At 45.2% G+C, this 17,624-nt stretch overlaps 1 protein-coding gene across 2 annotated transcripts in view; it reads left to right on the top strand.

Annotated features, from left to right (window-relative positions):
• Positions 1-8,931: 8,931 nt before the first annotated feature.
• LOC109900037 (cytohesin-3) overlaps positions 8,932-17,624 on the top strand; it is a 49,256-nt gene continuing 40,563 nt past the window's right edge. The window contains exon 1 of one of the 2 annotated variants that reach the window (XM_020495755.2): positions 8,932-9,276. In XM_020495755.2, the coding sequence (XP_020351344.1) occupies positions 9,258-9,276 (19 nt within the window). In that variant the 5' untranslated portion in view covers positions 8,932-9,257. Of the gene's footprint in view, positions 9,277-9,533; positions 9,834-17,624 lie in introns of those variants that run through there. The other variant, XM_031835265.1, reaches the window with a different exon arrangement.

Raw genomic sequence — 17,624 nt, forward strand, 5'->3', positions numbered from 1 at the left:
TTCTGGATGACAGCGGGGTGAACAGGCAGTGGCTCGGGTGGTTGATGTCCTTGATGATCTTTATGGCCTTCCTGTAGCATCGGGTGGTGTAGGTGTCCTGGAGGGCAGGTAGTTTGCCCCCGGTGATGCGTTGTGCAGACCTCACTACCCTCTGGAGAGCCTTACGGTTGAGGGCGGTGCAGTTGCCATACCAGGCGGTGATACAGCCCGCCAGGATGCTCTCGATTGTGCATCTGTAGAAGTTTGTGAGTGCTTTTGGTGACAAGCCGAATTTCTTCAGCCTCCTGAGGTTGAAGAGGCGCTGCTGCGCCTTCCTCACGATGCTGTCTGTGTGAGTGGACCAATTCAGTTTGTCTGTGATGTGTATGCCGAGGAACTTAAAACTTGCTACCCTCTCCACTACTGTTCCATCGATGTGGATGGGGGGGTGTTCCCTCTGCTGTTTCCTGAAGTCCACAATCATCTCCTTAGTTTTGTTGACGTTGAGTGTGAGGTTATTTTCCTGACACCACACTCCGAGGGCCCTCACCTCCTCCCTGTAGGCCGTCTCGATGCATAGCACAGTGGAGATGTGTTGATATGTAGCACAGTGGAGATGTGTTGAGATGCGTAGCACAGTGGAGATGTGTTGATACGTAGCACAGTGGAGATGTGTTGATACGTAGCACAGTGGAGATGTGTTGAGATGCGTAGCACAGTGGAGATGTGTTGAGATGCGTAGCACAGTGGAGATGTGTTGAGATGCGTAGCACAGTGGAGATGTGTTGATACGTAGCACAGTGGAGATGTGTTGATACGTAGCACAGTGGAGATGTGTTGATACGTAGCACAGTGGAGATGTGTTGAGATGCGTAGCACAGTGGAGATGTGTTGAGATGCGTAGCACAGTGGAGATGTGTTGATACGTAGCACAGTGGAGATGTGTTGATACGTAGCACAGTGGAGATGTGTTGAGATGCGTAGCACAGTGGAGATGTGTTGAGATACGTAGCACAGTGGAGATGTGTTGAGATGCGTAGCACAGTGGAGATGTGTTGAGATGCGTAGCACAGTGGAGATGTGTTGATACGTAGCACAGTGGAGATGTGTTGATACGTAGCACAGTGGAGATGTGTTGAGATGCGTAGCACAGTGGAGATGTGTTGAGATACGTAGCACAGTGGAGATGTGTTGAGATGCGTAGCACAGTGGAGATGTGTTGAGATGCGTAGCACAGTGGAGATGTGTTGAGATGCGTAGCACAGTGGAGATGTGTTGAGATGCGTAGCACAGTGGAGATGTGTTGAGATGCGTAGCACAGTGGAGATGTGTTGAGATGCGTAGCACAGTGGAGATGTGTTGAGATGCGTAGCACAGTGGAGATGTGTTGAGATGCGTAGCACAGTGGAGATGTGTTGAGATGCGTAGCACAGTGGAGATGTGTTGAGATGCGTAGCACAGTGGAGCAGGATGCATCACTGAACACTATGGCAAATGTTTATGGTTTAATTTCTTCTCACTGAAAGTGTCCTGGTTGCTGATTTTATAATGCAACACCAAAGAATAGTGCTGCTGGTTGATGAATGAATGTGCTTTCATTCTTCATACAACTCATTACAAAGGAAGTTTCTCACACAAACAGCCTTATAATCATGTACTTTCATTCATAGGTCTATTTTCATGCAGGAAGCCTCACAGCAAGAGCATCTGGCTTACATACACATTAGGGAAGCTTTTCTGACACCATCAGAGAAGAGACAGATATGGTTTATGACTATAATGGCATGATGAACTAACCAGGGATGGGGATGGATACCTAGAGGGGATTTGTTAGAGGAAGAGAAGTTCATTTACAATTCAAAGACAATATTTCCGGTGCAGATATACAGCACTGTTGAGCTTCAAAGTGTTGAAACAGATGTATACAACTTTCCAGGGGGCAGCAATGGTATAGAGGAAGCGTGTGTGTTCTGCTAAGAGGGTGGCTTAGCTTGATAGACTCATGGACTGACCAGTAATAACCTTTGGTTAGGTTATGAATCATACAGTACACCAGTAAATGTACATTTATAATGGATGACTCAAACATACGCATGTGAAAATACATCAGAAATCCTATATGACCTACACGACTGCTTAGTGAGTTCATTGTATAGATGCATAGATACACCATATTTTTCTGTGACCACATGTATTGATCTCTTAGAGACAATGTAAGTCAAGTAGAAAACAACACACACTCCCGACAAAAAACAGTGACACCAATCAGAGCCTGATTGGTGTCACACTTTTTCTCCATCCCTACCAAACACAGCTGATTAATCAAATTGCATTCTAAACTGAAGATCATGATTAGGTGATTATTGGAGACAGGTGTGTTAGATGGGACTGGGGCAAAAGTGTGACACCAATCAGGCCCCGAGGACTGGAGTTGCCCAGGCCTGGTCTAGGGGGTCATATTTGGGAGGGAATACTGTCACCTCAAGGTAGATGTTTGTCTCTCTTTGTGCTGAGGGTGTCAGGTTGTTGTCCAGTTCTGGCATTTGGGTCGCCACAGACTAGTACATGTCCCTGGGCCTGGAAATGGTTGATCTCTCCCTCTAGGATGGAGAAGCTGTCATCATTAAAGTATGGGGATTCTATCTCTCTGTGTGTACTCGTCTGTCTCTGTGTTGTTGGATTGAACTTTAGATCTATTCTCTGTCTACTCCCCTGATGAGTGGTCCTCAGTGCATCATTATAACCAGCTAGCGTTACTCTCTGTATCACATCTTCTGTTGTAGCTGAGATAAAACAGAGGTCACAGTGGAAGAGGGATAGAGAGAGCGAGAGAGGTGGGGGAGAGAGAGAGAGCAAGAGAGAGAGAGAGAGAAAGAGGGTGAGAGACAGGAGTGGGAGAGAGAAAGAAGGAGGATTGTCGAGGGTAATCTGGAAATTTGATTTAGTGTTGTATGGAGGACGGGGTTGTTGTACATCGGGCTAACCTCTGCTCAGATACAAACATCATAAACTCCCAAAACATCTGTCTCCAACACATCATGTACTGTAGGAGTTAACCTCTAAACTCCTTGCAGATTCTCAAGTGTCACAAAAAAGTTTAACAGAGAGAAGAAATATTCAGAATTCCACTCGACTTACCTTCAAGTTTCTTTGTAATATGAACTGCTTTGTGCCTCTAGCTAATCGAGGTCTCCGCATATAACTTGGACTCTTAACTAGAGTCTTTCTGTGAATTAGCTGTGAGGATTCTTCATTTGTTTACCCCTGCAGCCTTCGTGAGAGGACCATTAATCTTCTATTCCAGGAAACGGTTGTCATTACACACAGCAGCTGCATCGTTATTCTGGTCAGATAAAAATCTCTTGGTTGGCTTCTGTGTCAGTGATTGCATAAATGCATGTGAACATCATAATCTGAATGATCCTATATTCAACTGTGTGGATATCATGATCCATGTCATGTACATTTGTTTACCTAGGCTTAGCCTGATATCATGATATGAGAAAGAGAAAACTGTGTAAGGGAACTGTAAAAGAAAGGTCATCCAAGATAAAGGATCAATCAATACCCGTTGACTTCCTGTAATAGTTAGGTCATGGCTGCTCTACTGTTAACACGCGTCAGTGTTTAAAACATGGAAACTATGTAAAAAGGGTGTGGTGAAGTGAGGTCAGCTTCCCATAATTGTGACTCCATCCTTTGGCCATCCATGAAACGGAAGATAATTCAATGTATTCCAATCCTCACAGTGTGGTTCATGTAACAACAGTCTGTGTACTTCTCAGTAACTAAGGAAATAGGGGAAAAGGCAAGTAATAGTGTAAGCCAACAGTATGGGGCCAAATTGGAATTAAGGGGTGGATCTGTCCCACTTGAGAAATCCATTTAACTCTGTATGCTTTCTCTCATCCTGTCTACTCTTCCTCCAAACCCTGAAGCAGCCGGCCTACACCCCAACAGGGAGTCAGAGGTTCAAGTAGTAGGGCTACACCCCAACAGGGAGTCAGAGGTTCAAGTAGTAGGGCTACACCCCAACAGGGAGTCAGAGGTTCAAGTAGTAGGGCTACACCCCAACAGGGAGTCAGAGGTTCAAGCAGTAGGGCTATACCCCAACAGGGAGTCAGAGGTTCAAGTAGTAGGGCTACTCCCCAACAGGCAGTCAGAGGTTCAAGTAGTAGGGCTACACCCCAACAGGGAGTCAGAGGTTCAAGCAGTAGGGCTACACCCCAACAGGGAGTCAGAGGTTCAAGTAGTAGGGCTACTCCCCAACAGGGAGTCAGTCAGAGGTTCAAGCAGTAGGGCTACACCCCAACAGGGAGTCAGTCAGAGGTTCAAGTAGTAGGGCTAGACCCCAACAGGGACTCAGTCAGAGGTTCAAGCAGTAGGGCTACACCCCAACAGGGAGTCAGTCAGAGGTTCAAGTAGTAGGGCTACACCCCAACAGGGAGTCAGTCAGAGGTTCAGGCAGTAGGGCTACACCCCAACACACCGCTATAGGGAGTTAGGGGTTCAAGCAGTAGGGCTACACCCCAACACCCCACTGTTGGGAGTCAGGGGTTCAAGCAGTAGGTCTATACCCCAACACACCGCTATAGGGAGTCAGGGGTTCAAGCAGTAGGGCTATACCCCAACACACCGCTATAGGGAGTCAGGGGTTCAAGCAGTAGGGCTATACCCCAACACACCGCTATATGGAGTCAGGGGTTCAAGCAGTAGGGCTATACCACAACACCTCGCTATAGGGAGTCAGGTGTTCAAGCAGTAGGGCTATACCCCAACACCTCGCTATTTGGAGTCAGGGGTTCAAGCAGTAGGGCTATACCCCAACACCTCGCTATAGGGTGTCAGGGGTTCAAGCAGTAGGTCTATACCCCAACACCTCGCTATAGGGAGTTAGGGGTTCAAGCAGTAGGGCTATACCCCAACACACCGCTATAGGGTGTCAGGGGTTCAAGCAGTAGGTCTATACCCCAACACCTCTCTATAGGGAGTCAGGGGTTCAAGCAGTAGGTCTATACCCCAACACCTCGCTATAGGGAGTCAGGGGTTCACTCACGTAAAACTGAGTGAATGGACACAGAGAGGAACATTAGCAAACTATTTCCTTTACCATGACAACAGAGCATCCTCCACTCCCCCTTCCCTGCTGTACAATGGCTCTTGCCCTCAACTGCCATTGTGCCATGACATGAGTCCTCTGCAACTGTAGGTGCACCTGTGAGTGGCCCTGTGGGCGGACTTGTGGGTGGACTGTGCCTGTACTCCTGTGAGTTAGTTACACTCCCCCATGTAGGTAGGATGCACTGAAGTCACTAAATCACTACTATGTTGAGGCATGACTGGGTTGGGATTGACAGGAAGGAACTGACTGGAGTTCCTGTAACATGCTGAATACTGTATGTCATAATTTGCTATGCTTAACTATTGGTTTAATCTGTGATGTCACCATTGGGAAGAACCTATTACCATAACATTCCCAAGAGAAATGGAGGGACCTATTCCCCTAACATTCCCAAGAGAAATGGAGGGACCTATTCCCCTAACATTCTCAAGAGAAATGGAGGAACCTATTCCCCAGATAAATGGAGGGACCTATTCCCCTAACATTCCCCAGAGAAATGGAGGAACCTATTCCCCAGAGAAATGGAGGAACCTATTCCCCTAATATTCTCCAGAGAAATGGAGGAACCTGTTCCCCTAACATTCCCCAGAGAAATGGAGGAACCTATTCCCCAGAGAAATGGAGGGACCTATTCCCCTAACATTTTCCAGAGAAATGGAGGAACATATTCCCCAGAGAAATGGAGGGACCTATTCCCCTAACATTCCCCAGATAAATGGAGGGACCTATTCCCCTAACATTCCTCACATTCTCCAGAGAAATGGAGGAACCTATTCCCCTAACATTCTCCAGAGAAATGGAGGAACCTATTCCCCTAACATTCTCCAGAGAAATGGAGGAACCTATTCCCAAGAGAAATGGAGGAACCTATTCCCCTAACATTCTCCAGAGAAATGGAGGAACCTATTCCCAAGAGAAATGGAGGAACCTATTCCCCTAACATTCCCCAGAGAAATGGAGGAACCTATTCCCCTAACATTCTCCAGAGAAATGGAGGAACCTATTCCCCTAACATTCCCCAGAGAAATGGAGGAACCTATTCCCCAGAGAAATGGAGGAACCTATTCCCCTAACATTCCCCAGAGAAATGGAGGAACCTATTCCCCTAACATTCTCCAGAGAAATGGAGGAACCTATTCCCAAGAGAAATGGAGGAACCTATTCCCCTAACATTCTCCAGAGAAATGGAGGAACCTATTCCCAAGAGAAATGGAGGAACCTATTCCCCTAACATTCTCCAGAGAAATGGAGGAACCTATTCCCCTAACATTCCCCAGAGAAATGGAGGAACCTATTCCCCAGAGAAATGGAGGAACCTATTCCCCTAACATTCCCCAGAGAAATGGAGGAACCTATTCCCCTAACATTCCCCAGAGAAATGGAGGAACCTATTCCCCTAACATTCTCCAGAGAAATGGAGGAACCTATTCCCAAGAGAAATGGAGGAACCTATTCCCCTAACATTCTCCAGAGAAATGGAGGAACCTATTCCCAAGAGAAATGGAGGAACCTATTCCCCTAACATTCTCCAGAGAAATGGAGGAACCTATTCCCCTAACATTCCCCAGAGAAATGGAGGAACCTATTCCCCAGAGAAATGGAGGAACCTATTCCCCTAACATTCTCCAGAGAAATGGAGGAACCTATTCCCCTAACATTCCCCAGAGAAATGGAGGAACCTATTCCCCTAACATTCTCCAGAGAAATGGAGGAACCTATTCCCAAGAGAAATGGAGGAACCTATTCCCCTAACATTCTCCAGAGAAATGGAGGAACCTATTCCCAAGAGAAATGGAGGGACATATTCCCCTAACATTCTCCAGAGAAACGGGAAAGAACAGTTTGATCCTGATATCCAACACTAAGAGCAATTCAATAATAATGTCATACAGAATGCCATTTCATTATGCGATTGGCAAATTTAAATTATATTCCTCCAGACAGATTCTTATTAATGTCATTATCACCATTAAATGACAGCTTAAGCTTGTTGCACAAAACTGAGACTCTTTATCTTACATCTGTGAATTTTTTCTGAAGTTTTGGAATAGATGGAGTAAAATTCTATGTTTTCTACAGGATAGTATAGGCTACATTTTTATATATACAGTGCCCTCGGAAAGTATTCAGACCCCTTCACTTTTTCCACATTTTGTTATGTTACAGCCTTATTCTAAAAGGGATTACATAAAAATGTTCCTCAGCAATCTACACAAGATAACCCATAATGACAAAGTGAAAACAGGCTTTTAGAAATGTTTGCAAATGTATTACAATAAAAAACAGAAATAGCTTATTTCTTATGTGACTTTGCTATGAGACTCGAAATTGAACAGGTGCATCCTGTTTCCATTGATCATCCTTGAGATGTTTCGACAACTTAATTGGATTCCACCTGTGGTAAATTCAATTGAATGGACATGGTTTGGAAAGGCACACACCTGTCTATATAAGGTCCCACAGTTGACAGTGCATGTCAGAGGAAAAACCAATCTACGAGGTTGAAGGAATTGTCCGTAGAACTCAGAGTCAGGATTGTGTCGAGGCACAGATCTGGGGAAGAGTCCCAAAAACTTTCTGCAGCATTGAAAGTCCCCAAGAACACAGTGGTCTCGTCATTCTTAAATGGAATAAGTTTGGAACCACCAAGACTCTTCCTAGAGCTGGCAGCCCATCCAAACTGCGCAATCGGGGGAGAAGGGCCTTGGTCAGGGAGGTGACCAAGAACCCGATGGTCACTGACAGAGCTCCAAAGTTCCTCTGTGGAGATGGGAGAACCTTCCAGAAGGACAACCATATCTGCAGCACTCCACCAATCAGGCCTTTATGGTAGAGTGGTCAGACAGACGCCACTCCGCAGTAAAAAGGCGCATGACAGCCCGCTTGGAGTTTGCCCTAAGGCACCTAAAGACTCTCAGACCATGAGAAACAAGATTCTCTGGTCTGCTGAAACCAAGATTGAATTATTTAGCCTGAATGCAAAGCATCCAGTCTGGAGGAAACCTGGCACCATCCCCATGGTGAAGCATGGTGGTGGCAGCATCATGCTGTGGGGATGTTTTTCAGCAGCATGGATGGCAGCATCATGCTGCGGGCTCGAGGCAGGATCGAGGCAGGATCGAGGCAAAGATGAACGGAGCAAAGTACAGAGAGATCCTTGATGAAAATCTGCTCCAGAACGCTCAGGACCTCAGACTGGGGCAAAGCTTCACCTTCCAACAGGACAATGACCCTAAGCACACAACCCTTTGGGACAAGTTCTTGAGTGGCCCAGCGAGAGCCCGGACTTGAACCCAATCTAACATCTCTGGAGAGACCTGAAAATAGCTGTGCAGCAATGCTCCCCATCCAACCTGACAGAGCTTGAGAAGATCTGTAGAGAGGAATTGGAGAAACTCCCCAAATACAAGTGTGCCAAGCTTGTAGCGTCATACCCAAGAAGACTCAAGGCTGTAATCGCTGCCGAAGGTTCTTCAACAAAGTACTGAGTACAGGGTCTGAATACTTATGTAAATGTGCTATTTTTAAAATTTTTAAATTTAAATTTTTTTACAAAATTGGAAACATTTCTAAAAACTTGTTTTTGCTTTGTCATTATGTGGTATTGTGTAGATTGAGGGGGAAACGATGTAATCAATTTTAGAATAAGGCTGTAACGTAACAAAATGTGGAAAAAGTCAAGGGGTCTGAATAATTTCCGAATTCACTGTATATGTGCAGGCTACTTGGAATTAATGAAACATTTGTATGAAGGGAGGGGTTGTCTGTCACCACCAAGGCGGAGCGAAGGGATGACGTATGGTAAACGTTGCCATCGCAGAGTAAAGAATCCGCTATCCTTTGCATCGCTTTGGAGTAACCAGGATCGAGAGGGTTCTGTAGTGGCAGGATAGCTATTCTCATTGGTTTAAATACATCCAATTCTTTGACATTTTTATTACACATAATACATAGATGTTGATTTGGTGGCAGCATATATTTCTCATGTAGGGATTTTGTTATTGACACATGCCGCTGTTGCATTTCTGCACAGCTCAGCTCTCTGTGTGAGCCGTCGGTCTGTCATTACAGTATCTACAGTTTATAGCCAGTAATAAAACACATCTTTCTTGACCCACCGATCTGATTTCTGGACTCTCATCACTGCATTCAAGAGATGGACGAAGAAAATCAAAGTAAGACTCACGATGATTCACTCACCGTCTCTCTCTTTCATGGTCATTTGCTTTGGTGTGTGGATGGACTGATATAGGTTATGCGCCGTAAATCATGAGTCAATGAATAGTTGTAACCACTGCATGCATTTAATCAGAAATGTATTTGTTTCCCTCTAACAGTAAGGTATTAAGAAATGCAATGGTATTTTGTCAACTGTTGTCATAAATGGGTGTAAATATAGGTAGGGTAAAAAAAATTGCCTTTGATCATGACTCCGTTGGGGCATTTTGTTAATTATGATTCCAGACTCTGAACATTTAACATGCATTGCTTGCAGTACGGTTTCGGAAGCATAAGGACCTTATCTTTCATATCAGCGAGAAATCATTCAAAAAAAGGTAAATTTATACACATCTTTGTACGGTTAGTGTTCCCACAAGGCCATATCTCCACGCTACAGTGCTTGTTTGCTGAAGACAAGAGGCGAACACCTGTGTGTAAACTTAACTCGGGAAGTGTAGTTTCATCGGATGGAGGCACCCATAGTTGTATGGATCTGTGCAAAACTGCTACAGTAAGTGTATATATTTTTTATTGTGATGATTCTTCTCGCGGTTGAAAGGGCCATATGTTTTGAAAGCCGTGTTGCAAGCGATTATTGACGTTTTTGTAAACGTTAAAGCAGCATCGGTATTGTAGATCACATGAGGCAGTCGTGAGCGAAGCTAATGGCGGAAAACTGAAGTGAGAAGGCAGTATGCTGCCTGGAGTTTGAGAACTAGGGTATAAAGAGCTCTAGTGGAGGATGGTTACTGGACACATTTCTTAATCATCAAGTGGGACAACAAATGATATGTATCCATCAAATAGGAGGGCATATACATTGAGTATACAGAACACCTGCTATTTTCATAAGACTGACCAGGTGAAAGCTATGATCAGGGGGTGCGCAACTCTATTAGGAAGGTGTTAAGTTTGCTATACTCAGCATATTAATTGAACTCGGTGTGGTGAATGCGTAAAAACGCATGCAGCAATGTGCTTCGTCGTCAATATGTCTGTTCCGCTGACTTGCTTTGAAGTTCGTGCCGGAGCTTTAAGCTAGGCTAATCTTTCCATTGCAAAGCAGTTTTATTGAAACGGCTGCTCAATGCCCTGGACGGGTGAAAAATATCAGATAAACGTATTTTTCAACAGGAAAGTCGACTTTTTCGGCTGGAAGGCTTTCAAAACAGGCTCATTCATTAGAACCTTCAGTGGCACCTGTTCCGAATGGATTGATTCAAATGACAGTGCTAAACCACAGCCTGTGGTATCCAATACTGCTTGCATGATGCGAAAGAAGAGACAACCCAAGGCAGGGGGCGAAGGCCATGTATTGTAAACATTTGTCTTGAGAAGAAAAGCAGGATATCTGTTGGGGTTAAACTGGGAGAGTTTAGCAGACGCTGAAGAGGGGACTCTCTACATGTCTCACTGGTCCATCATGTTGCAGTAGCGTTAACCCTTTTCACGCTCTACATAACCCTTGTCGAAACCTATTTGCCTATTTAAATTAAAGTCAAGTTTCACTATTTTTCAACTTCATATTAATCATCTCCAGGACCGGCCCAACATCAACCTACTGATGTGAAAATGGCAGAAGGTGAGTGTTTCCAATGATATCATTGGTGTGTATCGTGATTGTTAACCAATTATGAGTAGGCATTGCATACTAATTGGTTGAGATCATTGGAAACACTTATCTTCCTCTTTTTTTACTGCAGAACATAGAAACGTGCCATTTTCACATATGTTGAGGTGGTGCTGGAGATGATGAATATAAAGGGACATTTCACAATTGTTCTTCAAGGTTATGTTTCTGCCCTTCAGTGAATTGGAATGCTGTTCAACGGCTCATTCACCATTAGTATTACTCGCCATAGATTTTATTCCTATTGGTCTGTATGTGTGTATACACTCAAACTCAATGGACAGAAGAGGAAAGATTTAAAGGGCTGCGTAACAATGGCTTGTTAACATAAAACTTGGTCTTTAGGGAAGCAGTATCTACATGTACAATACAAGCCTTTGTCACAGCATCATATAAGGACATTGCCAACGCCAGTCATTTCCATTGTTCCCTCTGGGTTTTAGGTTTTACAGCTTTATATTTATTTATAATTTATGCACGGTCATGCTTAAATAACTAAGCTCACACTTTGCCTATGCGGCAGTAGTCAAATTAATTTATTCAAATGTTTTCATAGATAAAGGGAATATCTGTAAAGCACAGAGTAGTCTTTGGACATAGGAAGACACTGGATAACGGGGGTAGCGGCATGGCGACGGGGGTAGCGGCATGGCGACGGGGGTAGCGGCATGGCGACGGGGGTAGCGGCATGGCGACGGGGGTAGCGGCATGGCGACGGGGGTAGCAGAACAAAGAGGCTTGAGGTCCTGTGATCACACTGGGAAGATAAGTGCATGGAAACGATTACATGTTGTACTGCATGAATTAAAACAACAGTATAGATGTAACACACACACACAAAGTCAATGCATTTATGCTGGCATGCTAAATTTACCCCAGCTAATCACGTACAACAGCGCTGGTTAAAATGCTTTTTAAATTCAAGCCAAACCCCTTCAACTGAAATTAGTGCAGTGCAGAGTGTAATGTCATGGAGCTGCACTGTGCAGCATATGGTCAAAGTTGGGGCATAATTTGTTTTCCATCAGTTGACTGCCTGGCTGCTAACTAGGAGGGGTGGGGTGGGGGTGCCATTGTGTAGGATTAGGCCATGGTGTAGGATTAGGCCATTTTCTTATATGGGCTGATAATGGGCATGCATACTGCCTCATGCATAGAACACACACACAGAAACTATGGCAGTGAGCAGAGTAGAATATGGAATTAATTACTGTGTGTTTACTCCTACTTCTCTACACTTGGTGCAATCCTCTGTTCTGTTTACATGCCACAAGACATTGGGTCTCTCATGTGACACAGACCCTAAATCCCAAGGGTTTTATGGCACCAAGTTTATTTATAGACATGTGTAGTTAGACTTCTGCTTTAACTCTACTAGCCTAACTACACATGTCTATAAATATACTTCTTCCTTAACTCTACTAGCCTATTTATAGACACGTGTAGTTAGACTTCTGCTTTAACTCTACTAGCCTAACTACACATGTCTATAAATATACTTCTTCCTTAACTCTACTAGCCTATTTATAGACATGTGTAGTTAGGCTAGTAGAGTTAAAGCAGAAGTCTAACTACACGTGTCTATAAATAGGCTAGTAGAGTTAAAGCAGAAGTGGAAAGACGAGAACCCACTACAATATAGAGCTACAAATTGGCCAGCACTCGCTTGATGCTGTTTTATTTTTTATTTTTTGAGCCTCTAGTTCCTCTGCAGGGACACTTTCAGCTTTGCCTTTATCAGGGGGATAGAAGGAAAGTGCTCTGTTTGAATGGTGTTTTTACTAAGTGCTGTGTGTCTTGACAGTATTTTCTGTCAGGATCCTGATAACTTTAGTGACTCCCTCTCTCTCAACACGCTTTTCCCTAACTGACTGTGAGAAACACTAAATGGGAAACTGCTTTCCTTCCATGCTCTATGGCCTGAAAATGTATGTGTTTATTCTTTGGGTGATAGTTTGAGGTGTTGAGGGTCAGTTGACTCTGTCAAAAGGCTTTTCTTATCAGAAATTGGCAACTTGACAGAACTGCCGGGTGCGATTAGTTTAGTAAATTATTACTTTACCCCTTTATGTTGAATTCATGGCCATTTATGAATCTCACCCTCTGGGCAAGGAAACATACATGTTCTTTGAGAAGAACATCAATAGAAACTGCTTGTGCCTTTGGGGTGATGAAGTTTCATATGAATCCAGACATTAGTGGTTTCCTGCCCTGAGTCTACAGAACAGAGTTGGCCAGCAGTCTTTGTTGTGGCGGTAGGGTGAGTGGTGTGGGAGGACTTCCTAATGGAAGTCATTATTGCCATGCTGTGGGCAGCTGGTCTGTAGCTTTAACCCTGCCTGGAGGACCTTCTGGCTGGCACAAAGTATCTGGTTGCTACAGCCATCGGCTAAATGGCTACATCAGATACAGCCAGTCAGCTAACTATCCCATCTACTCAGTTGTTTCTCTCTCTCTCTGCCCTTCTGGTTTGTTAGAGCAAGTCCTGTTTTCTTTACCATCCTGTGTCTTAAGGTCTTCCTTCCACACTGTATCTTTAGGAAGACAAACATTTCTTCTTTGCGGGCCATCTGATACATTTTATATTTAAAGCCACAAAGAAGGTGTTGATTTGATTCTTTTGAGATTACCAAAATGAGAATAACTTTTTCTTTTTCCATCTTGCCTTATTCAACAGCTTAACAGGAGATTTAGAAACATTATTATGCTAATTTGGATCATTTAATATGGAGTTTTATTGTATTGTGGGACAACATTGAAGGATTAGGCTAGACAGTAGACACACACTCCCCTTAAGGGGTGAGTAATCAATGGCACTGCAGACTTGGTTTAAGGAGGGATTGAGAGGGTCTCTTAAAGTTTCCCAGTACTGTTGCCTCATCTGTAGAGAAACACCATGTATGGAATTGATTATGTGAAATTCTGTTTCATTGCAATGGAAGAGAGGGTAGACTAGCACGTACAACTGTCTGGAAGGGTTGGCATGTACCACAGCATTTTGTTTGGGTGCAGTATATTGCCCCAACTGTTTGAGTTATAAAATGAGGAGAACGGGATGGAGTAGAGTAGAAAATACACTACCGTCCAAAAGTTTGGGGTGACTTCGAAATGTTCTGGTTTTTGAAAGAAAAGTTGTTGTCCATTTAAAATAACATCAAATTTAGCAGAAATACAGTGTAGACATTTGTAAATGACTATATTAGCTGGAAACGGCTGATTTTAATGACACATTTTCTTCTTAAAAATAAAATGGAATATCTACATACTGTAGGTGTACAGAGGCCCATTATCAGCAACCATCACTCCTGCGTTCCAATGACACGTTGTTAGCTAATCCAAGTTTATAATGTTAAAAGGCTAATTGATCATTAGAAAACCCTTTTGCAATTATGTTAGCACAGCTGAAAACTGTTGTCCTGCTTAAAGAAGCAATACAACTGGCCTTAATTCAGCTAGTTGAGTATCTGGAGCATCAGCATTTGTGGGTTCGATTACAGGCTCAAAATGGCCAGAAACTAATAACTTTCTTCTGAAACTCGTCAGTCTATTCTTGTTCTGAGAAATGAAGGCTACTCCATGCTAGACATTGCCAAGAAACTGAAGATGTCATACAACGCTGTGTACTACTCCCTTCACAGAACAGCGCAAACTGGCTCTAACCAGAATAGAAAGAGGAGTGGGGGGCCCCGGTGCACAACTGAAGAAGAGGACAAGTACATTAGTGTCTAGTTTGAAAAACAGACACCTCACAAGTCCTCAACTGGCAGCTTCATTAAATAGTACCAGCAAAACACCAGTCTCAACGTCTACAGTGAAGAGGCGACTCCGGGATGCTGTAGAAGGAAAAGAGGGAGGAGAAATATCAAAAGAGAGGGAGACCACACTTTCCTTGAGTAATATGCATCTTATTTCATTACTAGTAGGGGAACTAAATGGAAGCAGATCCAGTATTAAGGAGATGGCGAGCGGCTACATAGATGCTGGAGGCTACAGGGTTTGTGTTTCTTGGCCAGGCTAGTTAAGTGCTGCTCTTTGGAGCCCTCAACCCTGAGAAGACAAGAATGTCTTCTAAAGGGAGGAGGTGTGCTGTGCTTGTATTTTCAGGGATTCTAAAAGGTGTGCTTTTAGCTACTAACTACACTATGTACGGATTATGTATAGATTTTTACAAACATCCACCCTAACTACACAACATATAACACAGACGTCGATGTAGGTGTTCGGTGACTGTTATTTTGAAGTGGCCTGTGTGTCTAGTCTTTTAAGCCTGCAGCAGGTCAGCCAAAGACAATGTTACTCTGCCTGGAAAGACGAGACAAGCAACAACATCCTGGACCTCCAGGCAACAATCGCCAGCCAGGGGTTCGTATTCGGTCTTCTCAGTCACTCAACCCCCATCCAGCCCTCTGATTAGAAGTGGGTGCCAGAAACGGCACCATTATGAATACTCTGGCAGCAGGCTTATGGTCGTGGAGATAAGACCCCCAGCACATCAAATCCAATACTTACATCATAGAGGTGACCCTGAGCAGATGTTGGATATAAGGGGACATGACGTCCGGACAGAACAGGACAGAGGGGCCACCCAGACGGATGCATCACCCCCTAGTAGGGGTCCGCTCCCGAAAACAGCAGATTAAAACAATGTAATCAGTGGATGACAGTTTAGTTTAACCCCTCAGTACTAGATCCTAGATCTCTCCTGAGTCCTGACCCACAGAGGCAGCTAAACCCCAAGATATTACCCCCCAAAATCTTTGCTGTCCTCTCACACAATTATGTTGAGCTATTACTGGAAAATAATGGTATAGGGATCACACATTCACAATTCACTTTATCTGGATCCACAAAGCAGTGAGGCGCAACATTCCCAACTATTGAAAAGTTCATACAGATGCCAGATCTTACGATCATGAAAAGAAACCCCTTTAAATTAGCTGCACTGACTAACATACAGACACTCATCATAACCCCTTGGCTTGTTCTGTACTAATCATATTCTGGTGCCTTGACATACTGCTAGGTCACATCACCAGACCGCTAAACACGACTACAGATGTTTGTTACTGTGTCCATGTTATCACTGCCAACAACCCCTCTGTGTGTATATATCACACTACCACTGTGGTCTTCAGCCCCATGGTCAGATTGGGTTTATGAGCTGTGGGGGTTAAAGCCAGCTGGCAGCACCAGTGTGCATGTGTCTGTATGCATGCATGCTAGCATCTGCGAGTGTGCATGATGTGTGTTTGTCCCTGCGTGCGCATGTGAGGCCAGTGAGGGGAGTCCAAGGGGTATAAAGTTAAAGGGATTGGTGACAGCAGGCTTCAGATTAGGGGTTTGCGCCAGGGGCCACACTGACAGCCTGCCTGTCTCTCATCCCATATCCCTGCTCTGTGACAGCCTGCCTGGCCTGTATCTCATCCCATATCCCTGCTCTGTGACAGCCTGCCCGGCCTGTATCTCATCCCATCGCCCTGCGACAGCCTGCCTGGCCTGTATCTCATCCCATATCCCTGGTCTGTGACAGCCTGCCTGGCCTGTATCTCATCCCATATCCCTGCTCTGTGACAGCCTGCCTGGCCTGTATCTCATCCCATCGCCCTGCTCTGTGACAGCCTGCCTGGCCTGTCTCTCATCCCATATCCCTGCTCTGTGACAGCCTGCCTGGCCTGTCTCTCATCCCATCGTCCTGCTCTGTGACTGCCTGCCTGGCCTGTATCTCACCCCATATCCCTGGTCTGTGAATGCCTGTCTGGCCTCTCTCTCATCCCATATCCCTGCTCTGTGACAGCCTGCCTGGCCTGTCTCTCATCCCATCGTCCTGCTCTGTGACAGCCTGCCTGGCCTGTATCTCATCCCATATCCCTGCTCTGTGACAGCCTGCCTGGCCTGTATCTCATCCCATATCCCTGCTCTGTGACAGCCTGCCTGGCCTGTATCTCATCCCATATCCCTGCTCTGTGACAGCCTGCCTGGCCTGTATCTCATCCCATATCCCTGGTCTGTGACAGCCTGCCTGGCCTGTATCTCATCCCATATCCCTGCTCTGTGACAGCCTGCCTGGCCTGTATCTCATCCCATCGCCCTGCTCTGTGACAGCCTGCCTGGCCTGTCTCTCATCCCATATCCCTGCTCTGTGACAGCCTGCCTGGCCTGTCTCTCATCCCATCGTCCTGCTCTGTGACTGCCTGCCTGGCCTGTATCTCACCCCATATCCCTGGTCTGTGAATGCCTGTCTGGCCTCTCTCTCATCCCATATCCCTGCTCTGTGACAGCCTGCCTGGCCTGTCTCTCATCCCATCGTCCTGCTCTGTGACAGCCTGCCTGGCCTGTATCTCATCCCATATCCCTGCTCTGTGACAGCCTGCCTGGCCTGTATCTCATCCCATATCCCTGCTCTGTGACAGCCTGCCTGGCCTGTATCTCATCCCATATCCCTGCTCTGTGACAGCCTGCCTGGCCTGTATCTCATCCCATATCCCTGCTCTGTGACAGCCTGCCTGGCCTGTATCTCATCCCATATCCCTGCTCTGTGACAGCCTGCCTGGCCTGTATCTCATCCCATATCCCTGCTCTGTGACAGCCTGCCTGGCCTGTATCTCATCCCATATCCCTGCTCTGTGACAGCCTGCCTGGCCTGTATCTCATCCCATATCCCTGCTCTGTGAC

This window comes from Oncorhynchus kisutch, linkage group LG11 (assembly GCF_002021735.2).
Source record: "Oncorhynchus kisutch isolate 150728-3 linkage group LG11, Okis_V2, whole genome shotgun sequence".
Taxonomy (NCBI): domain Eukaryota; kingdom Metazoa; phylum Chordata; class Actinopteri; order Salmoniformes; family Salmonidae; genus Oncorhynchus; species Oncorhynchus kisutch.